The sequence below is a fragment of the Ammospiza nelsoni genome, chromosome Z (assembly GCF_027579445.1).
Source record: "Ammospiza nelsoni isolate bAmmNel1 chromosome Z, bAmmNel1.pri, whole genome shotgun sequence".
NCBI classification, from domain to species: domain Eukaryota; kingdom Metazoa; phylum Chordata; class Aves; order Passeriformes; family Passerellidae; genus Ammospiza; species Ammospiza nelsoni.
Genome location: NC_080669.1, coordinates 24531907 through 24555859, shown reverse-complemented (window position 1 = coordinate 24555859; position 23953 = coordinate 24531907). Strand labels below are relative to the sequence as shown.

Below are 23953 nucleotides of genomic sequence, written 5' to 3'. Positions count from 1 at the left end.
AATAATAGTACGTGAAACTTTTTATGAAAAGAACAGCTTTGAAAATTGTTTTTAGCTAAATTTTAATTACTTATGAATTGAACTGAAAGCTTGAAAGTAACACAAGGAAACCAAGGATTTGGATTTATTTAAAAAATACTCATGGATAAGGTTAGAGAGAGTTCTCTGTAAAATTATATTCACAGAGCAGTCTGTAGCTGTTGAATAAGACAGCAAATATAAAAGGGATGGGATCTTTTCTAAAGACCCAATTTCTAATGCTTTTATGCTTATGATGCATTCTCTTTGTTTCCAGGCCACAGGACAGCCCTACGAGCAATATGCCAAAATGATCTTCATGGAATTGAATGATGCATGGTCAGAGTTTGAAAACCAGGGATCGAAGTCCCTTTTCTGAAACTTCACCTTTCACAGAACTGCTTCCAGGAACTGGAGCTGATCATTGTTATGACTTTATTGCGCCTGAGATTTATGAAGCGCTTTTCCACAATTTCAGCACAGTTTCTAGTTATGCACTTAAATGTGGGGATGTATTTTGTAAGATGTAGAGTACAAAGCATTACATAGATGCATTAAGAAAAAAGCTGCTGAAGAAATCACAATCTATTGAAGAAATCACAGGGAGTAAAGATTTCTCTTCAGTTTTGTATAAGAAAAATAGAATTTGAATGAAGCTAAGTAATAAGTGATAGGCTAGTATTAGTTATAAATCATTCCAACTTAAATGATCTTTGCTGTACCTCTACCGTCCCAAATTTGTCTGTTACTTTGAGTAGTTTTGTGATTCAATTTTGATATTTGGTGCCTGTCGCCTTCTTCAAAGTGCTTTAGTTAGCAGCAGTGAGTTTGCTTGGCTTATCTCAAACCTAAGGGTGTATATTTTCTTCTTTATTTTATATAATCAATCTGATAATCATTCTGTAAATAATGTTTTCTGGTAATATCTTTACAATAGAGTAACAGTTGTTTAGCCAAAAAGACAGCACATGTGAGAAAGTCAGACAGGGTTGTTCTTGATTTTTTTTTCTTTTCACTTTTTTTTTTAACATATCATGAATCTAAAAAGAAATTTTGACTCTGAGGTCTGCATGTTCCTGCTGTTTTGTTTATTTATTGCAGTAGTCTGACCTGTGCTTATTTTCCTAGTTCTTTAAATGGTGTCTTTTGTTTCTGAGTTCAGTGGAACGTTCCTTTCATTGCACTTCAAATACTCTGATAGAAACAATTTTACTCTGAAACTTGAAGCATAAACACAAACCTTTTAACTGTACTTTGATTTGTCTGAGTATTAAATCACTCATTTTCATCTGGTGAGCATTTAAAGTGCTTTAACAAACATTTTGTTGCATGTTTGAACTTGTGTATTTTTGAGATATGCGTGGCATCAGTGCATGTGAAAACATGGTGTGTCTTGGTATACTGCTGATTTTCCGCTCACCTATTTCCATGCGCTGCTTAGTGCAAGATGAGTAGAGACACAGCTTGGTAACAAAACTTACCATGTTTTCTCATTCCCTGTTCAGAAGGCACTTTTTCAGTAGTGCTGGGGTGGATGATGCAAACAACTAATGACTGTTATACTCTGTGAAATAACAAAATGCAATTTTCATATCAAGTTTGAAAATGTTGAAAATTAGCTATTAAATCTTCAGCAGCAGTCTCCTGAAACCGGACAGTTGGGCATTCAAGGGGATATTTTGACCACTTGCCTTTTTATACATTTTGCATGCTTAACTGAGAGGGAAGCCGTATTATTAGCAGAGGTAACTGTTCAGCTGAGCAACATCTGAACAGGAAACATGAGATTCTAATGCCACCTGAAAGGTGCATTGGATGAGATTTTCCACTGCTGCACCAGCCCAAGAGCTGGTGGGTTAGAGACTGCTGAACACTTGCAATGTCTAGTCTCTAGCTCTGATATAACACAGTTACTTATTAACCTCTGATCAAAGGTTTTGTTTGTGTATATTTGCATATATATTTAGCTGCTGTGATTTTTCTTTTTTTTTTTTTTTTTGTTAAGGTGAAGCTGGGATCAGTTATGAATCAGGAAGGTTATATATTATTCATAGCTGCTGTTGTATTTCAGTTACTGCTTTGAAGCAGTCTTAAATCTCAGTAGATTTCTTCATAAATGTATGTAACTTGCTGTCTGATTTAAAGTAAGAGTTAATCTTTTTTCCTTTGGATACTTCATTAATTCCTTGTGTATGTGTTCTGCAACCATGGAAATTAAAGGCTTGTGCTGGTAGGATAGGTTTGTGGGAGACCTTTTTACAGTTCTAGGGCAAATGTTATCTAGGAATAGGTTTCAAAAGACAAACACAGATATATATGACTTTGACTGTAGTGCGATATACAATTGAGAGATAAAGCATTTCTAAGGGGGCTGCTTAGAATAAGGAAGGACTGCTTTAAAAACCCATGTTCATTCAGCATGTATAGGCAACTTATTTTAAAGCATACATTTTTAATTGCTCTTTTCTCGAAATATATGTTTAAAAATTAAAACACGAAAGTTGGGAGGAAAATATCTTCCTCTGCTTTGTGTATCTGGTAGCATTTTCTGGATGATGTCTACATTAAGCTTTTTAAAATTTCTCTACTCTTGCTTGCAAAATTTTCTTGGAACACCAGAGAAGAACCTTAGATGTGATTTTAAGTTAGCAGGGAAAACATGAGTGCAAGTATTTTACCTGGAACTGAAGATCTCTTGAAATTAGCTCTCTCTTTTAAAAATTATGGAAATTCAAGAAGTTTGGCTGTGGATTCTTCCAAGAGCCATTACATAATTACTGAAACTTCAGTTGGGTTGACAGAGCTGCTCAGCTTATTTTATGGCTTAGTCAGCTCTCGTTCTGTGGGGGAACTGGCTGATTTATCTGCCCTGCTCCTTTCTATGTAATTCAATTTTGCTGCTAAGAATCTGGGAGAAGCTTGGTTTGGGAAACTGATAAATCTTGACAATGAAACTATTTTGGGTGGGATGTTTCAATTTTGGTTTTGTTTTTTGTAATTGTGTCATTTCTCTGTGTTACGTACAAGAATGTGCAAACAATGGGGATTTCATTAAGATTCTGTAAGCAAACTGTTATTTGGAAATTAAAAGAAATTCAAGTGGTGAATATGAACATAATAAATGGAAGTTTTGTTTTCTGTGCAACACAAAGCAGCATGATGACCACCAAAGGTGTTTCTTAGTGTAAGGTGTATATATTAAGTACAAGAACCTGGGAAGAGAGAAGTTAAAGTATATTTCATATAAATGTTATTGAGTATTAATGTTGCTTTTATACGAGATGGTAATTTGGAAGAAAAAAGTCCACCACTTTTATGAATTCATCTTAAAACAGTAATAAAGAATGGTAGACAATCTGGGAATTAGGGCTTTTCAACCTTTTATTTGTACTTGGTTGTTAATTGTCTGTCTGCTGTATGAACTAGGAGTGCACTGAAATGAGAACACACATATTTCACTGTAGTTGTATTCTTAGTGTCCACAAATTGAAAAGCTTTTATAGAGCAGGCTTCAGAAAAAAATGATTAATCAGAGACTTAGCTGGATTCTCTCTTTGCTGAAAATGTTTATTTTCCATTCATGTTAATTGTTCATTGCACAGTTAAGTTTTGAAATGTTGAAGCCACACCCCAATCTGAAAGCTGAATTTTATATCTGCTTCTGCTGGCTGTGAAGCTTGAAGATGAGGTCACCAGGTGTTACCTGCAGGTTGATACTCTGCATGCATGCATGTGCTCCAAGGATATGCATGAGGCACTTGAGGTTCTCTTATGAAGCACCTCCTTGACTCTTGCAGCAAGTGATGGCACCTGCTGGCCTGTGTTGGTTGTTCTTCTGTCTCGTAGCAACATCTGACTAATGTCATATCTTGTTTGCAGCCTACCAGGGCTCACTTTACAAAACTAAGTAGGCTGAGATGGTTAGTGCAAGAAAAAGAAAACAGCACAAGATAGATTAAAGGAAGAGTAGAGAAAAACACCTGGGCTCTAAAGTACATCTGAAATTCTGAAATATTGTTTTCTAATTCTCTCTCCACTGACCTATTGCTACCTACCTCTGCTAAAAACAGGTGTAGACTAGCAGAGAGAATCTGGTTTGCAGCCTCCTTTCCATCCCTTTTAGAACACTGCTGACTGACTGTAACAAGTTGGAGTACCAAGTCCTTAGCTTCCCCACACCCCCCCACCCCCCCCCCAAAGTTCATATAAAGCAGGTTTTTAAAATGTTTGGGCAGGTTTCCACTAGTTTTTTTTTAATTACAAATTACTTGTGTTACATTGCTGTTGGATCTGGAGTCCAGCAAAATAACTTTTAAAACAGAGATCTGTGAAGGAGAATTGGTGTTAAGAGTGTGTGGCTGGAGTCTGCCTAATAGAAGCAAGTGATGTATTTTAACTGGAACGAAGTCAGTTGGTGTCTTCAACCTCAGGCTTGCCTTTTTGGTGTTTCCTAGTGCTGTCAGAGTTCCTTAGGAGCAGCAAAGAGTGTTTGTGGTTAATTAGACATAAAGCCTGGAAGGAAAACTTCCTCAGCATTGTTAGTTGGGTCAAGTTCAGCTATTTTGCTAATTAGTGGTAGCTTCTCCATCAAGTACAGAACAGAAAACCTCCAGAAGTGCTGAGGAAGTACATTTTCTTGGAACGGTGGCAGAGTCTTTGGTGTTGTACTTGTGAGGGTAATTAGTGCTCATGAAAAATGCCTCGTTTACCTTCATTGGTAGTTCTGGACAATTCCTCCCATTTTATCTTGCCAAGCACAGAGCAGCAGTTGGTTTGTGAAAGCTACATGCACAAGGTCAATTTTTTGCACAAACCAAAGCAAAGGAGTTTGAGCATTACAGAAACCACATCAGGCCTTTGGGGCTGCTGAGTTCTGTGCGCCATTCCACTTCCCGAGGCCAGACTGTGGTTTTCCCAGCAGTGGCAGTGTGTTTGCATACTCGCTGGCCTCTGCACTCACTGCTGCTCACAGAAGTGTTTTCAGGAATAACATAAATGTGGAAACCTTTTTGCTCCTTAGCTGTGTCCTTAATTGTCTAACAATTGCAATGTAACAGCTGCTTTGTAAATAAGTTCAAATTAATCTTGTATGACTCAGTTGACATTTTCTGTCAAGAACTTGCAGATGATTGACCTGCGAAAGCTGTAAAAGGAGTGTATAATTTCCCACCCTTTGAGCCTATCCCTGGTGCAGAGCAGCTCTTGCACCCAGAAGCTCGATGATGAGGAGCTGAGCTCTGGTTCTGAACTTGATGAATCTTGCAATGCTTGCTTACTCTCTCTTTGGGTGAGCTTATTGTGGACTGCAGCTTAGACTGCATTAAGCTTCCAACATATGCTCCAAAAATACGAATTCAGTACTTTTTATGAAGGATTCGTGTTGTCATAGAAGCTTTTATTACCAAAAGGGGATTAAGAGGCATTGTGGGAGCTCCCAAAACTCTAGTCGAATGTACTGTATATTTGCAATGTAGATTTCTAGAAGTGATTGTCATCTCTCATAAGGTCTTGGCTTGCTCTGAGGTCCTTATTGTATCTACCTGTCGTTGTGATTGTACTTTCAATATCTGTGTTTTTTTCTGATTTGGAGTGTGTGGAAGGACAGAATAGACACTCAATTCCTGGTTTTGCCATCTTTCAGGAAATGCAATGTAATGTGTAATTTTGCTACTAGTGAAATGAAACTTATACCTGTATGTATATAAGGTAAAATAGTCAAATTAAGCCTTGTTTAAAAGTAGATTTAATGTTTAGTACAGTGTCCTTGAACAGAATATTTTGCTTTGAAATGTATTACAATTTAACCAATGATCAATTAAAACAAACAAAATAACTTTGTCTATTTCCTTCTTTACCGAGAGAGAAATGGCCTGAACACCTGAAGTATTTCCACTGTGTCTTCCAGAACAGTATGCAAATGTTAGAGAAGTGGTTCTCGTTGTATTCAGGTTGACTGAACGTGTTAGGAGCTGAGTGGCTCTTGAGAAGTGTCTCTTCTGCTGGAGAGGGTTGCTGCACTGTGCCCTGGGGTTTGGCAGCTGCATTTTCCAGTTGCAGTGTTGGGTTGAGGGGGTTCTTGCACAGGAGCTGCTGCAGTGCTTTTCCATTGCCCAAGGGAAGCGCTGGCCTAAGTGTGTAGCAGTGATCAAAAGGGAAAAGAACAGGAGCACATGGACACGACTGGGGCAGGAGAGGGGAATATGAGCAGCCTGTAGGGATGGTGGAGGGACACATCTGGTAATGAAGAACTGCAGATGGCAGGAATCTGAGGGAATGTGGCATGGCAAAGGGTGAGCTTCTGCTGGGAGCATACTGACAAGGTGTCCAGAAGCATCTTGACTTCATACTCTGCAACAAGAATGGGCCAGCAGGATCTTTCATAGGTGGGAACAAGCCACTTGGTGACATTGAGAAAGTTTCTTTAAAAGTTAAAACCATAAAAGTATAGGAATACCATTGGTGCTCCCCAAGGAGAAGGGTAAACACTGGAGGAAATAAGAGAATGGACAGGCATGACCAAATTATCCAGTAGCAATGGCCTCTTAGGCAGAGGCCATTGCTACTGGATAATGTTTTTCATATTCTGCTTACTACTTTGAATAATCTGATGGGTTTACAAGACTTTATGATAGATTACTCAGTGCCAAGATGCTTAAAGACCTTTCTCTTTGTATCACTTACAAAACATGCTACAACTTCTGCTGCTAATCGGTTTATTCCAAACATGCAAGTTGCTGAAAATGTATTGATACCTACTTCTGGTCATTCACCTCTGCAGCAAAGGAGGATAATTTTAGTCAAGTGCATCTTTCTATGCCGTATGCAAGGCTTCTGGCTACTCTGATGCGAGTTTAGAAAGACTTGAGTTGGGAGAACCCAGCAAATAGAAATCCTGAAGAGTCAACCTACCAAGCATCAGTAATTACACTAGGTAAGCAGAATGCATTACAAAGAGTTAGCATGGCCATAAATTCAATATCAAGCAAAGCACACAAAAGAAAGTGAATGAGGATTAAAAGAAGGCAGCAGAAATGCTCTGTGAACTGTAGTGTGCAGAGCAGCCTGTAGCAATCAAAGCCTTCCAAGTCTGCAATTGTAGATACCTCACCTGGTTACTATAATGCTGGAGAGGATATGATTTGCCCTGCCTCAGCACTGCCTCTCTTAAGAGAAAGACTTCTGGTAGATTTTTGGGCAAAAACACTGAAAATGGGAAAATGAAGCCTGTAGGTAGGTGAAGACTTGATCTAGAAGGATCCCTTCTAGTACAAACTTACAAGGAACTCCTCATCCTTAATCGGTAAAGCTGCTGGCTGTTCTCCTGGAGTGGCTTCAGCTCCTAGTCAAAGCTCTGGACACACACACAAAATAGTGGCTGTGAAGTTTTCTGGGATAAAATGGTGCTGGCAGACCCAGCCATTATTAACTGGTGAACTGCAATGCTTGTTTCTTTGTGCATGGCTCTGGTGAGGAGCAGGACAGCACAACTGCTCTGCAGGAGATGGGATTGTCAGTGCACTGCAGCTCTGACCACATGCAATGTGTCCTGCGTGCTTCTAACGTGCCAGAAGAAATGTGAAGAAAGCTCATCCAGCTTGCTCAGGAAGCTGATTGAAATTACAAGCCTTTGTTTGCATTGCAGGGATGTTGCTGTGTGTGCTGTGAAGCACTGAGTGTTCCATAAGGGTTGAATTTGGTACTCCTGCTGGGTCTGCTCCTCTCCTGATCCCTGCTAGCCTAGTACTGTCAGTCTCATTATGAAGTTCCAAAATACTGCTGACAGCATTCCTAGAAGCTGTTAGAGAAAGAAGAACACTTCTCTCTTGTTGACAGCTCCAAAATGTCATCTTTCTGGAGTTTCTAAAGCAATGGATTCACTAGACTTCATGTGGAAACTGGTCTCCAGCAAAGCAGAGCCAGAAACTGTTCTATAACTAGAAACCAGACCTGCAGCAGTTAGCTCTCCCTTTCTTGCTGCACACCTGCTCCATCCACATCCTAGTGGTGGCTCACCGTAGAGGCAGATGAGGTGCCAGGTTCTGCTCTAGGGATGTATGAACCACAATAACTGGACCCCTTCATGTTTTTTCAATTGATTGAATTAAGGCTGTTGAACCCAGTGTATATTCTATCTCATTTCACACTGAGATATTTTTATATACTGTGGCTAAATTTGCCTCTCATGCCTTTACTGACTCATCATGGAACCAGGGATGAATGCAAGGTTTTTTTAGTTTTCATTTTATTACCAATATTTGGGGTTTTTTCTCAGCTATCTTCACTGTGGGAGCTGCCCTCCCTTTTTCTCCCCTCACTCACTTCTCACTAGGCTTTTCTGCTGCTCCTACCACCATGAGCCTAACACCTATTAGACCTGGAAATTCCTCACCTGCTTCTGTGCACACGCTGCAGCTGCTGCCCTACGTGTGCAAAGTATGAGCCTCTGTCAGATCTCTATTTCTTTTTCCATGTGTGGGACTTAATGAAGACTACATCTCCTGTGGAGGGTTGAACTGCAATTGCTTACCATCTCCAGATGTATAAAAGGATGTTTGGGGGTTTCTTATAAAACCTTTCTAGGAACTAATGCAAGGGGGAGAGGCAGAAGGGACATAATTCTCTGCCAGCTGCCTTGTGGTGGGTGGCAGCTGCATTGCTCCCCTGAGTAAAATGCACCTGATTTCATGTGGAATTATTTACCACCAGTAATCATGTTTCTTTATTTTGATTGCCATCTGCTGGCAGAATGGTGTGTTCATCACCATTTCACACGCATGGCACACAGAGGTTTTTTTAATACTGAGCATTTTGAATGTGTTTGTGTAGTTTGTGCATGTTGCAATAAAGAGCTGCTTTTGGATGTCTGAATTCACAGGCTGACAATGCCGGGGGCAGAGCTCGCAACCCATGAGAGTAGATGCTCCACTAAGTGGACAGAAACAAGTAATCCATGCTGGAGAATGATGAAGAGGAGACATGCACCACAGGAGTCTTGGAACTTCAGGTGGGGATGGACACACAGACTGGAAACAGCGTAGGAGAGCAAGGGGCTGGGCAGTAAGCATCCAGGTGGATCCCAGGGCTGTGCCCTGCATGTGCTCAGCCTCTGGTGGGTAGGTGTGACCTCAGACACACAGTATTTTAGAGTGCAGGTACTCAGACAGCTGCAGTGGGAGGAGGAAGAACCCAAAGATTCTAGACAGTGCAAACAGCTGTACTGTCCTAACACCTGCTCTGAGTAAAGGAGGCTGTAAAATGAGGCCCTGACAGCTCCCAGGCTGCTTCCCCCGTGGGGAGGTTGTTGAGGTGACTGGGTGTGAGGTTCCCAGGTGACTCAAAGGATACCTGCCTGCAGGGCCCAGCACTAGACCAGGGTTAGCACCCTTAACAAGTGCTCTCATAGAAAGGCCATCTCTCACCAGTGTTCCTGTGCCCCACCATGAATGCCACAAAATTCATCTGGTCAGTATCTTGAATACTCAAACTCAGCTCCTGAATCAAGTTCTGCCTGGAATATTTCCTGTCTGAAAAAAATGTTCACAGCTTCAAAGGAAAATTTACATGCATTTATTAATCCCAGTGCAGGATGGTATAAAACTCAGCCCAAATGACAGCAATTCAATAGGATTTAATACCAACAAGACCTCAAAAACAAAGTTTGAGTTTTACCTGGATGAATGACTGGAAACTGCATCTTTAATATGATCAAGCATCTTGTGTAAGGTAAATAATATCAGATGAGTTTCAACTTTTAATTCCATTGCTGTGAAGTGTAATGTGTCTGCTTCAAATGAAAAATTATAAATGCTGTTCTTTAGTTTCAGTGCTATGCAAATAGTATTAGAAGATTACTCCAGATGCTGGAAGATCACAATCTGCTGAAAAATTCAGCAGATCTTTAGGACAGACTGGAATTCCTGTGGCTGGGTCACAGCAACAGGAATTCCAGTCTGTGCTAAAGATCTGCTGAAACAGCAACATGGTGGCATTTAATACTTCATGTCCTTTTCCAAAGACAGACAGAAATGCAAATACATTTCCCAAAGACATGTCTCCTGGCAGTGTTTGCAGTTTCTGCAGAAGCATCCACAGAAGGAGATGTTAGAAGACCACGCTCTTATCCAGAATTGTGAGATGCAGCTCCAGTTCTGCAGAGCGGGGGTGTACCTCTGTATTCCCTAACAGGAAAAAGGCTGCATCTGTTTTAATGTCTGCCACTGGACAATGCACAGGAGAAGGCACACACCTGCCTACTGTGCCAGCTTTGTCCTCCAGACCCACCCTGCATTTTCTTCCAGGAAGTCACTCAAGTTCAAGGTAAAGAAAATCAAGCAAGTTTTCCTTACCTTTTGAGTTTTCCCCCTATATTGCTCTCCTGGGATGGCACCTGTAGGACTGAGTCCATCTCTGTAGCCCTCAGCATAAGGATATGGACCTGTGGGAGTGAGTTCCAAGGAGGCTTTGTATATATCAACCTTGCACATACTCGTAGGTTATACGTTCTTGTCTGCTCTGGGTCCAGAGGGTTAATTATACCATGATTATTCAGGTCTGCTGTTTCTTTGTAAAAGGCACAATTTCTTAGGAAGGAAGAACAACACGATTAGCACAAGCTAAACAAAACTTACACTAAAAGGCATTTGAGGCAATATCTCAAAAAAAAAAAAAGCCCTAAGCCACAGGACAAGAGCAGGCACTGACCATCAGACAATTTTGCTGTTGCAGCTAAGACAAGCTAGGCAATAAGTGTCTAAGGTAAATTACAAATGATGCATCTCAACGTGCATTTTGCACGGATGGCCAAAATCAAGCAAAGATAGATTTAAGGCCTGACAACTTGAGGTCTAATAAAGCAATGTTTTGAAGCTCAAGATCTGCTGTTAGTGTGGCTGAACTACAAGGTTACAATTTCTAGGTGAGAAAAGACAAATCCAAGGCCTCTTTGATATGAAAGGTATGAAATGTCAGAAATTCTGTTTTCAGTGATTTGTTTGTGGAGAGCAAACATACGCTTCATTCTATAAGGAATTTCCAAGAGTTATGAGGAGTTAAGTCCTTGAAACAACCTATGGTACTGTGGTCTTTGCAATGGGAGGTCAGTACTTCTGATAACTTAGGCAGCTTCTAAAAAATCCAAGGTTTTCAGATTTTAGTACCTTTTAGTACAGGTGCTACGGGCCTATGTATTTCATATTTCCTGATATTTGACTGTGTCTGAAGTAATGTTTGCCCTTGTTTTACACATCCAGTTATCGATGCTGAAGCAATTTATTTTTGGAGCAGTGAGCATGAACAAGAAAGCAGCCTGGCACTGTAGGCAAATGTGTGCTGAGGCAGAGCTTTGTTTTCAGGTATGTGGCTTTTGCAGAATTATCTGCTTACCTATCTCTGCAACTCCAGGGTCAGAGTAATCCAAAATAGTGCTGATTTATCTATTTTTCTCACAATGGAATTGTTTGAATTCTGAAGGTGTTCCCCTAGCATTAAGTACTGCTGCAGTCATGCCTCCACTTATCTCTTTAGCTTTAACTCAGGTTTCCACAGCAGCGACTGGCCAGTGCTGTGGCATCCCTGGTTTGGGCAGAGGTGTCTCTGGGGACATGTGGACACCATGTTGCTGGTGCTGCCTGGGCTCTGCTCCCAAGCCAGGCCCAGGAGTGGGTCTGCATGAGGCCACAAGCCTTCACCGAGGACACAGAGGATTTCTGTGGCATTAGCAAAGTGCAGCCTTCCCAGCAGGAGAGTTTAGTAAGAAAATTATGCTTTCCATTTCTGCTTCCTGCTAAAGGGCAGAATAAATATTGATATGCTAGTAAGGTCCAGCTGAGCTGTCTGAATAATCCTCTAATAAATTGTACAATAAAGAAGTGATTTCAGTAGGAGATCAGCTGTTTACACTGATGTGTAATTGATCTCTAGCAAATAACACATGCAGTTAGAATCTTTCTTGCTTTTAATATGGACATTTCAGCCCTGGGGACATGGAGGATGAGATGGCACAAGCCATTCCCTGCTCCTCGACTTGTAATATCGTAGTTTGCAAAGCCACCAGGACCAGGAGCAGTGGGAGCCCCTGCTGGCCAGTTGAGCCCTGAGGCTCTGCATGGGCAGCATGCAGCTACCCAGGCCAGGGACTGACGTCTGGCAGAAATACCTCGCTAGGCAGAACTGGTGCTGCTCCTGCTGCTGCAGCCTCAACACCAGGAGCTGACAAGGGAGCTGGCACTGCATTGCTGCAGGGGAACTGTGTGCAGGAGCTTCATCCAGGGCTAACAGAGGCTGCTGCGGGAAGAAGGACAGCTCCGGGGTTCTGGATACCCCTGCTGTGGTCTTGGACCTCTGACTTCAGAGCAAATCTTTTGGAAACAAGGCACACGATAGCTGGGAATCTGCACACTGCTTCCTCAGGGATCCTGAAAGAGATCCACCCTCCCTCATATGGTCTAGACCCCTGGAAGTCAGTCTTTGAATGGTTATTCTTTTGGCTCCAGGGCTATCATATCCTGGATTTTCTGGAAAGCTTCATACAGTGTCCGTGGTGTTGGGAGCCTGAAGCATTGGAACAGCTGAATGGAGGTCTAACAGTCCAGCATCAGAGAGGGTATCTGTCCTTCTGCAGGGACTGGTGTCATGCTAACAAACCCTTTTGTACCATGGGACAATGAACTGAATAAAAGGAACTGGATGCCTTCAACCAGCCCTCTATGCTCTCCCGCTGTTTCCCCCTGATATACTTCATGCTTGGCCAGGAGGCAAAGGAACCTGCCTTTCCAGTCCTGGACAGGAAATCCTGTCCAAATGCCTTGGAGAGGCCTGCCCCTGCTCTTCTTTCTGTCACAGCAGCTACAAGGCAAGGGACACAATGTTCTCCTTATAGTCCAAAGTTGCACTTCTCAAGTCTTCTACACACCTTTTGCAACAGACCCCCCTCTGTGTCAAATAACAGCATAAGAGGCCCTGCTGCTCACCCTGTTTTTTCCTTGGTACCACAGAGGGACAGGCACTTCCCACAGGCTTCCCTCCTGCTGCCTAGCCTGTGACAGCCTTGCTGAGCTGCCGGGCACCACACCTCTTACAGCTTCTCACCCTCTGCTGAGGAGCTGCCCTGGCGCTGGGCTTTGGCCGCAGGGTTTGTGCCTAGCAGTGAGCGCTGGTTGCGCACTGGCCCCGGGACAGGTTTGGCGTGTGTCCTTGGGGTCCTGGAGCGTGTCTGTGCGCAAGGCTCGCCGGGCTGCAGGCGGTGCCGAGCCCGGGTCGCTGCCGCTGCCAGGGGAGGCGGCGGCCGCAGCCTGTCCTGGTCCTGCCATCGCACAGCGCGGGGCTCTGCCTCCTCCAGAGGGCACAGCCCCAGCCTGCCGGAGAGCAGCAGGAAGCCTTGGGGATGCAGAGCACGTTGCCATACGCATGGCCAGCTTCAGCGCTAGGAAGGCTTTATTTAGAGCCTGTGAAATGAGATAAGCCAGACAGCGTTGTGTTGGTATCAGTGGACAAAAGAACTGAAAGTAAGGGCTCTGCATAACAGCAACAACAAAAAAAAGATGTATCGAGTCTGATGTTAGATGATTCATAAAATAATTAGCGTTTCCAAGTGTGTCCTAATTTCAGACAAAAATAAAAATACAACAAGATGAGCAGAAAATGACGGGTTATGCTTTTAGAACAAGGCACTTTAATTGAGCCAGATGGGCCCAGATGTTTCCTCACACTCTGACTGAAATGATCACCTATTCAGAGAGATATGTTGTGGGAGAAACTGTAACAAAGATGCAAGAGGAAATTTTCCACTAGCAATGAATACATTAAGGAGACTTGAGGCAGCTCTTACTGCTCTAGTGAGGCTAATTGTGTATGAAAATAGGAACATTTCATACTGACTTAAAGAGGCGCTTGCTGCTGCTAACGTTTCAGCTTGTATTTTGATCCAAGAAAGACTTAATAATCACTCTCCTCTCTCATCAACTAGTTTTGACTCTCCTTTTGGTCATCTGCTCTTTCTGTTCCTGGTTAATGCAAGCTAATCTCCCCTCTCTGTGCTTCAGCTTTCCTGATGAGGTTGATAACAGTGGCTGCTTGTTTTTGAACCTGCTTTTAGAGTATCAGTTTGAAGTTACACCTGAGACAAATGGTTTTAAATGCAACATTTGACATGATCAACCTAACCAGAGATCTCTAAAGAGTGTCTCACACTGTGAAGGCCTTCCTTCTTCCCTACAGATGCATTTGAAGCTGCCAAGGGATTCTGTGTTTGTGGGGAGGTGTAAAGCATGTGTGCATTTCTGCAGATGTGCCCACACAAGAAAATGGAAATTTAAGATGATAAAACTAGGACTCTATTTGGTATTAGGAAGATATTGAAGCCATCAGGTCTGGAATGGGTCTGGTGATGATTGTTCTGTCTGTCCTGAGGGCTCCCTTGCTCCCTGCACTCCACCTCACCCTCTTGGCTGCAGTCAGTCACAGTGGTATGAGAGAGAAAGCTTGGTGTATTTTTCTGCTCAGGTTTGCTTTATGTTTTGGCTGTGGTGCTTAGGTGCGCAGCTGTGTGGAAGCTGTCCTTGGACAGCCCTGACTGCATAGCTCAGTATCCTGTTACTTGATCCTCTGCTTTGCTGTCCTTGTCCTTCCCTTTCACAGCTCCATCCCCTCTCAGATAAACAGAACATACAAAAATGACACAACAGGGGGGTGGCTGGGAAAGTGAGGAAACCAAGTTCATCACTGTGAGAGTCTTTAATTGAAAACTCACCAGTCTGGGAGCCAAATCTCTTCTTCTAAATGCTCTCAGAGTGATGAAAGGGGGTCTCCCACCTGGCCTAGTCTTCAAAGTGCTCCACTGTCAGCCTCTGCACTGGATCTGTGGCACTTGCAGCCCCACCACGTACATAGAAGGAGATGATGGGCCTTGGATGACTTGGGCTAGGGCCTCTGTCATTCAGAGAGGTTCACTAGGAGCTGTGTACCCCTTCTCCATCAGCTGTATCTCAGTCTAGCTCAGCTGGAAAGGAAGGCAGGGTATAATTTTTTAGTATTATGCTAATTAACATTACAGAGCAATGTTTCTCTCTCAAGCGCACCTGACCCAGCTCCTGCACTGTTAGGAACTAGTTTCTGCTCAGGCTGCAGAGCAAAAACCTCCAATGAGATCTAATGATTCCTCCTCTTCCTTGTATGATGAAAGATTAGTCCCAGGGACCTGGGTTTGCTTTACAGCCAAACAGGAGACTGCTCCCTGTGACTAACTTAAGGCAGCAAGCTTCTCTCCACGCGCCTCAAACGCTGTTGCAGAATGGCAGAGGACCTGCACAAACACAGCATCTGAGATGGTGCTTGAGGCAAGAGAAGCTGCTGCATCCATCAAACACAACCCAGTTCTTCTTGGGAAGGGATTCCTAAAAGGAGGACAGTGGAGAGCTGGACAGCAGTACCAACAAACATTGAGGCTTGTTCCTCCTCAGCTTGGCCCATTTCCTCTGAGCCCCCAGTGTGCAGAATTGGTGTTCTGATGCTTGCTGTGGAGGTCTGTTTGCATGTCTCAAATTGTCTAGAGCTGTACCAGTAGCATAGTAGCCCCTGAGGTGAATTTTCTAATAGGTTCTGTTCTTCATATAAGAAAAGCCTAAAGTCATTCTTCAAATCTTTAGCAGTGCTCTGGATCCCTGTATTGTGGATTAACCACTGAGAGTCCCAGTGGGCAGAGCTCATACACGTTCGATTGTTTTATGCAATGCCACAAGCACACATCTGTAAAAAGAATAATTGTATGCAGGTAGTAACCCCTTACCATCCCCTCACACCTGTTACTTAGCTCACAAAATCTCCTTTCTGCTGATGGGAATAAAGAGCATTTGTTTTTCCCCCTTTTCAGCAGGTTTCTGGGTAGGAGTTAGTTGTGCAGAAACAAAAATTACACAATTTCCTGGCCTGATTTTGGTGTAGGAGGCAGTACCCGCCCCACGCTCTCCCTGGGCAGCTGCAGCACAGAGTGGCTCAGCAAAACGCAGCTGGGAGGAGGGAAGGAGGGAGGGAAGGAGGGAGGGAGGGAGGTGTAAAGGCTCCCTGGGCATCCTCAGGCACTATAGCTGCACAGAGACATAAACCTGCCTTGAAGCATGCCTTGGTAGATGTTTACCCTCAGCTGTTGCTGCCACTGGACCTCAGAAATGAGGGATATTCATTTAGGAAACAGACTTCTCAGGGTAATCACCAATCCTTCCTTAAGCTGCTCTGTTAATGTACAGAAGTGCCTGAACCACAGCTCTCAAATGCAGAGTGCTTTTTGCATGAACCCTGGGATGTGGGAACATCATTCCCTCAGCTTTGGCAACCCAAATGCAACCTTACTGATTATCTGGATAACCTCTCCCTTGTGACTGCATCACAAACTTACCTTGGTTTTGTTTTTTTTCCCTTGGAAATAGAGGGCAATGAGAAGATGAGATAAAGACAAATTGCAGTGCTGTGAGACACAGTGGCTCCTCAGTAGATTCACAGAAACTCTCCCAGGAGTGCAAAAGCTATTCTCAGATCTCTGCTTTATGTTGGTGTTTGAGCACTTAGTGTATGTGATACTGCAAGAGTCACTGAATCCTAATCAAAGCAACTTTCAGAAAGAGAGAAGCTGCTTGACAATGAATCTGGACACCAGGGGTTCAGGCATTTTGAACCCTGGCATTCGGCAGCTGTTACCTGGAGGGACTCCTCTAGGGGATCTGGTATTTCAGAGAACTCCTTTCAAAGCAAGAGTCAGTTGTTAAACCAGACGTGGGGGAGTCTGAATATTTATTCAACCTTAGCTCTGCCCCTTTGAGTGTGACAATGCAGCTCCCTATTGTGAACATCCACCTGCTGTCAAATTACCTGCTGCAGCTTGGACAGGGAGTTGTGCTCACAGAAGTCCTAGGAAGCACAGTGAAAACACTGCATTCTGCTTCCTGGAAGCACAGAAACAGCCAAGAATGTATTCAGGCACTCTAGTTTCTTTCAAATATATGTACATCCCACCATTGCTGCTAAAGGAATTGGGTTGCCTCACTGGGTATAAACACAGGTTCTTGGGTGTTACAGAGCTTGCAAAGGTCTTCAGGGTGAAGAGAGAGACGAGAATGTTGACCTCATGTTCAGAAGGCTTGATTTATTAGTTTATGATATATTTTACATTATAACTACACTAAAAAGAAATAGAAGGAAAGTTCTCAGAAGGCTAGCTAAGCTAAGAATAGAAAAGGAATGAATAAAAAAGTTCTGTGTCCAGGCAGAAAGCAAGAACAGCTCTGCCATGAGTGGTCAGTAAATCCAAACATCCACGGGAGACCAATCACGGATCCACCTGTTGCATTCCACAGCAGCAGTTAACCATTGTTTACATTTGTTGCTGAGGCCACAGCTTCTCAGAAGGGAGAAAAATCCTAAAGAAAGGATTTTTATGAAAAGATGTCTGTGACACTTGGGGTTTTTTGGAGCGAGGCTATGCACTCTCTGGCCTGGAGATGAGGCAACCCCCTGAGACAAAGTGTACATGTCCCCCTCCCACTGTCCCACCGTCACAGGGACTTTCAGCACCTGGAAGGAAAATGCGCCTGAGCACCTCTACCAGAAACACATTTCTGAGGGTTCCCCTGAGGAGAGACCCTCCCTGATTTGGGTCAATGCTGCTTTCTGCATCTTGCAAACAACTATTGTAAGGATGTGACTTATTTGTGTGTACCACCTGAAACAAGTCAAGTGCCCTCCAAAACATGAGAGAAACCTTTGCCATCCTGTATTATCTGTGCAAGCAACCCCCAACAGATCCTGCTTTAACAACTGCACCCTGTCTTCCTCCTTTTTCTCAGGTAGTGTCAGGTCTAACAGTTAGTAGGAATGGGAGTTCTTCTGTCTCAACAATATGATAATCATTCTCTCTCTACCCTACTTCTAGGCTTTCTGGCATTCAGAAAGGTCAATAGTTCAATTCCTAAAGGAGCTGAATACATACTTCTTTTGTATCTGAAGAACTGAATAAAACAGAGGGTGATTTTTGAGACTGTATATTGGGGACAATCTAAAACTTTCTTGTTATTCTAGTTCCCCTGGCATAACTGCAAAGAAGTTCTACCAGCAAAAAGCATCTTTTGTCAACTGGTGTATAGCATCTGTTTTGTCCATGGTTAACACACTTTTTAAACAACACTCCTTTGTGAAAAGGAGGAGGTAGCATCACTGTGCTGGAGGGAAGGGGTGTCAAACTGTCCAAGGAGTTGGTGAAAGAAGGAGGAGCAGTGGGGAGTGCAAGAGGGCTCAAGCATGGGCTTGAGAGCCCCTGTGAACATACCCACAGCTGTGCCTTAGAAAGGATGCTGAGTGAAACCTTCTTAAGGACCTTTGGAGACTCTGGCTGAGGCTGAATGGAGTTAGTGCTGGTATGACATGTGTGCCATAGAACTAACTATCCTGCCTGGAAACTGCTACAAGCTGGAGGGAATTCATTTACTATGCCTTGATTTCTGTTAATCTGATTATGAGTTTCCTCCAGAGCAGGTTGTTCAGTGCCTGTTCCGACAAAAATCTGTCCCCAGCAAGGTTCATGGTATCTTCACACACCATAGCGAGGGTAGCCACAACAGAGAGATGGTCAAAACATCACTTATGTTTGTTCAGGCTGAGCAGGAAGGTGGAAAAATGCGGGTCACTCCACCCTAGTGGCTGGATGACTTACTCTGCTTCCCTTGCATAGGAAAGAACGAGAGAGGTTAGTGCCTACTGCTCCCGCTCCAGTCTCAGCAGGCTTAATATCAACATGGTGGTGACCCTATATGTCAGGCAGTTTCATGAGGATGCAGATCATGTGCTGCTGTTTTAGCAGATTTCCCAGGCACTGGTCTCTGGATAAGAACTCAGTTCCAGGGGTTAGCTCAAGAGAAGGCAGACTTTGCAAAGAAACTGAACTTAGAAACTATGTATTAAAAATGAACTGTGCATTGCAGCAGGTGAACTGAAATGAATGCATTATAAATAATAAATAGAATAAATAGCATGTGATTTAAATCCTATAAATATAACAGAAGGGAATACTTGTGTACTGAACATTTTGAAATCTTGAAAATGTTAAAATACCACAGATGGGTAGCCAAACATTGCAGAGACTTCTGATGCAGCTCAATTTTTTTTACTTTGGTTTTACAAGTGCTAGTCTGGATTGTAGGCAGTTTGAGGGCAATAACAACAACAAAAAAAAAGGCTGCATTACTTCCATAGCTTCTTACTGAAGACCATATTCTCTGGTTCCTCTTTCCTCTTTGATCCAGCTTAAACTGAAGGTCTTAACATAATACTCATAATCCTTCAAAGAAATCTAAGACTCTGAAAGAAATGCAAAAATTTATTGCCTTTGCTACTTTCCTACTTCCCTTTTTGTATATGCAGCTTGGGATTAAAAGCAGCTGCTCTTAGTTTTTGTTTGCACAACACCCAAATCAGCAGATTTGGTCCATCTCTGGGTTTTCTATATTCTGCTGAAAATCCTCATTTTCTAGGCAACCATCAAGCTTGCATTCCTGCAGGAGCCCAGACTGAATCTGCCTGCCTGAAGGCAGCAGCAGGTGCTTTGTTCTCGCAGCCTACTTTCCCTCATGCCACTTCTGAAATGACACAGCTGTCCTTACAAGAGATCTCTGCTTCCATTTGTATCATCTGCACCAGCCTGGAAAGCCATAAATATTCCCACTGCTTGTAAAAACAGCTATATGGTAGTGCTTACTGCATCCCATGGCAGTCCTGGAGCCAGATGATCTTTCTGGTCTCTTTCAATCCAAACCATTCTGATGAAATGATTCTGTGTTTTTACTTCAATCCTTAAGCAAAATCTCAGGCACTCATGTGAAAAGAACTGCCTTAAATGGGGGATCACTGCCCTGGAGTCTTTGTGAAATAAACTTCTGTTGTATAGCATAGTAAAACAAGAAGCTCTGAAAGCATTTCCCCATTGGTGCTACAGCATATTGTCCTTTCCTTGATTTCCACGTAGTCTCCTGTTTCCTACAAACTTCAAATTAAGAATTTTTTTCTATCAAGAACATACAAGAAAGCTGCTGCTTGACCACAGCTCTTGAATTTAGAGATGTGTTGGTGTTCCTTTCCTCAAGCAGTCCTGACTTAACAGAGCATTGTGTGCCACTCAGTGCCTGACCCCAAGACTGGCCCCATGCAAATAATCAGAACTTCCCACAGAATAAAGTTCTGCTCATTCTGAGTGAAAAAGCATGTCCTTCATTAACTTTACTGCCTTTTACTCATGCTATTCTTATGAGAGTAGTCCCCAGATGGCACTGTTTGGCCATTTAATATGATTATTTCTTGTCTGCTTTTTATAAAGTTCATATGCAATGTAGTCTTGAAGAAATGCTACAGATTCTCTCCATACACAAGGAAGGGACTGCTTCCTAGGAACCACAGCTTGATGATGGGATTATTTATTTCTTATTGCTTTTACAGTCTCCCCCTCAGAAATGGCTTCATTCTTTTTGAATGTCAGTGTTCCACAATTCTCTGCTCTCCAGGAGCCCCTTCTTCCTAGACAGGTCTCCTCTCTTGCCTTAGAAAGTTCTTCAAGTATTGCAGGCAGCCAGAAGCTGACAGCAAGGCCCTGCTCTACTTGGCTAGGTGGCATATCCTAAAGCATCATACTCATAGCCTGCCATCCTTCTTTGCAGCTCCAGATTCCCATACTTATACTGTCAAGGGTGTTTATGTTTTTTTCCTTTTTTTAATGTCTTTTTTTATGACTGCTTCCATTGTTAAGTCACACTTCAACTACTTATAGGAAAACCAAGGTGACTTTGATACATTTTTTTCCAGACAGAATTTCAAGCTGGTAAGGGACTTTTAAACTGTTAATAACTACTAAGATTGTTACTGCTATGGTTTGACAAAAAGCTAAAGAATAATTTTTCTTGTTGCATTCAGTGCTCAGGAAGGGGACCCAGAACCAGATAAAAACAGGGTAGCACAATGGACAGAAATATCTGGGGAAGGATGCCATCCATAGTGGCAGTGAAACCTGTTCTTGGGTGGAAAGAATTAAGTTCCTCATTTAGTAAGGAAAATGATGAGCGTCAGAAGCAAAGAATGTGTCTATTCAGTAAAGTCGTGTTAACACAACAAAATGAGGGAGACAGATTTATAGGTACTCCTCTTGGGATTCTGAGGAATAGCTGATTAATAGAAGCCAGGGGTGGTAGGTGCTGACTGCAATAGCCCATTTAGAGACAGGACTGATCTGTGCTGTCCTGTGGATAGTAACTTGTTTACATTTTTACTAGTGATTTTTGGCACAAGAATTAGAACTGGATCATTTAAGGAGATGAGAGCAATGATACAACAAGAGCTTCAGTAATCCCAAGTGATAAGATTATGGTCCTGAGAACCAGCACTTAGAATCTTTGTGTTCAGCTGGAAATACATCAGAGGTCATGTGGTGGAACAAAATGCATGACAGCATGCCAGTCACAAAATGATCAGAGAACTGGTGGGGCACAGCTGGGAGAAGATCTTCAGATATATCATGGCCACTGCCAGCAGAGAGGAAAGAGACTCTCAGGGTCACTTGGGACCTACTGAGGCCTTCTCCAAACATTGCGGGCAGCGCTGGCCACTTGCAACATTGAAATGAGGGCCAGTGTGAGAAACTATAACCTAGGTGGGTGCAGCACAGCCAAAACGGGCCAAAGTGTGGTGACAGCTTTCTCGACAAAGTTACCAGTGCAGGGAGATGAAAAACCTGCTGAGAGTGAGAGGAGATAAGCTGGATGACATGACATTCTGGTATGTGAACAAGGGATCCTCAATATGCTGACAGTGGAAATTCACAGCTTCCTAGTAATTGTAATTCATCCTCTTGGACAACCTAAGAAGCCCAAATAACAACAACATGGATTGTGACTGGTTTAAGGAAGCCAGCATGTAAGACGATACAAAAATGATATGTGGCCCCTTCATCTATTTCCCTGTGCCATTTTCTTGAAAAAAAGAGATGTGATTTTTCATTGTTCATTCTTTCTTGTAGGGTTTTTGGGACTGAGCTTAATCACTGTCACAAGCAAAATAATACAAAAAGACTCCTCCAAAAACAAACCAGAAGGGGGAAAAAAACCAAAAAAAAATCTATACCTGGTATTGTACCTATTACACTGTGTGGTTTTGGTGTTCTGCCTATGTTGATAATTAAACTCACAGCAGAGTCTGCAGTTTAAAATAGAGTGTGTAAGGAGGACTCCTACTTCAATAAAAGAGGATACGCAGACACCTGTCCTAATAACACAAGCATTCAAGGAGCGGAAAACCTTTCTTACTAAGGGCTGAATAGAAAGAAATCTCATCTTCTTGACAGTTTTTGATTCTTGGTTATAGTAATTCTTGTGATCATTGAAAGCTTTCAAAGTTTATTAAAATGAATACAAAACTACTGGGTTTTTTTCTTTTTCTACTGTCAGGAGCCCTGGTTATCTTTGAACATCTTCCAAAAGCTCAGCTGGTTCCAGTGTTGCTCAGACCCAAGTCTCATTCTCTATCTACATTTTGAGAACACAGGCACTGAGAACAGCCTAAGTTAGAAAGAAATCCTGCTTAAGCTTTGTCTCATTTGATGGATATGCCAGAAGCTGTCTTGGAAATGAAAAAGTTCAGACAAGGAAACTTTTTCAGTTTACTTGTGCAGATAAGGTTAACAGCCTGCAATTAGATGTAAGGAGTTCTTGACTTATTTCCTCTAGAAATAGGATTTACAGGCTTATAATGTCTCTGTGCGGCACTGTCAGTCCATCTTAACACTTTATTCCCCTTATCAAGTACAAAGAAGCATGCAGAGAGGCAACAATGTTGCATGAGTTGAGCAGACAGGTGGCTGAGTAAGGTAGAGAGGACCTATGAAAGGCTGGAAGTGATATTGAGCCCCTCAAGATTTGGGCGTCTCAAGAGCTGAATCAAATGTCACAATTTTTTGTTGTTGTTGTCAGTCAGTAGATGTAGATCATAACTAGACAGCTCTGATTAAGCAATTGCATTGTGTACATTATATGCTTGGCTAGTGCTTGTTTTAGGGAGAAGGAAAGGCAGTCCCAAGATGAATGGCCTGTCTGGATGAGAGCCACCAGGAGTAAGCTCAGGACTGAGCAGTAACTGGGGGAGAGGTAATTCCAGCAGTGGCCACCAACTCAGTGACCACCTACTCCAACCAGACCCCGGAGTCAGACAGAGGGAAGAACTGCACCGGCAGACTAATTAGCATGGCAAATAGGGGGTTGAGCACTAATTAATGAAAGTCACGTAATCTGTAAGCAATGAATGCTGATGTTTGTTTATTAAAATGTACAAATCGTGTAAAGTTTTGATGACTGGGGAGCCAGTCTTTCGTGGGCTACCACCCTGCTCCCTCCTTTGCACAAACCAGAATAAGAGGTAGAAATACCTCGCCTGGGTGTGTGAGTAGGTGCTACGCAACACTGAAGGAGACCACAGTTGGCATAAGAGAAACACTAAAGCAAAATTCTACCTTATTAGACCTTAGAAATCCATGAGACATCGTAATTGGCTCAGTTGGGTGGGGGAAGCAAGAGATCCAGCCATATAAAGAAAGGAAACTCTGGAAAACCTAGATGGTTCAGTTTTTCTGTCTGGCACTGTTTTCTTGGCCTGGCTGCAGTGGTCAGGTGTGAACACAGGTAATTGCAATATGGTAATGCAGATAGTCTGTCCCAGCATCTTACTTCCCTTGGGTGACACTGCACCAGGCTTGGCCTCCTGTGACCATTCAGGCAGGTCAAGTTCCCTCTGATCCTCTTTGCTCCTTCACAGGGCAGGCAACAGCTGACAGCTTCCCTCCTGAGAAAACACACCACTCTGCCATTGCAGAAGCAAGCTGGGAAAACCCCAAAAGCAATGCTCTTGAAGAGCTAGTTGATTT

The 23953-nt window shown here is 42.9% G+C and overlaps 1 protein-coding gene across 1 annotated transcript in view; it reads left to right on the top strand.

The window, feature by feature from the left end:
• GAK (cyclin G associated kinase) overlaps positions 1-5851 on the top strand; it is a 68408-nt gene extending 62557 nt beyond the window's left edge. The window contains exon 28 of the mRNA XM_059491881.1: positions 296-5851. Within this exon, the coding sequence (XP_059347864.1) occupies positions 296-397 (102 nt within the window). The 3' untranslated portion in view covers positions 398-5851. The remainder of the gene's footprint in view (positions 1-295) is intronic.
• The last annotated feature ends 18102 nt before the right edge of the window (positions 5852-23953 follow it).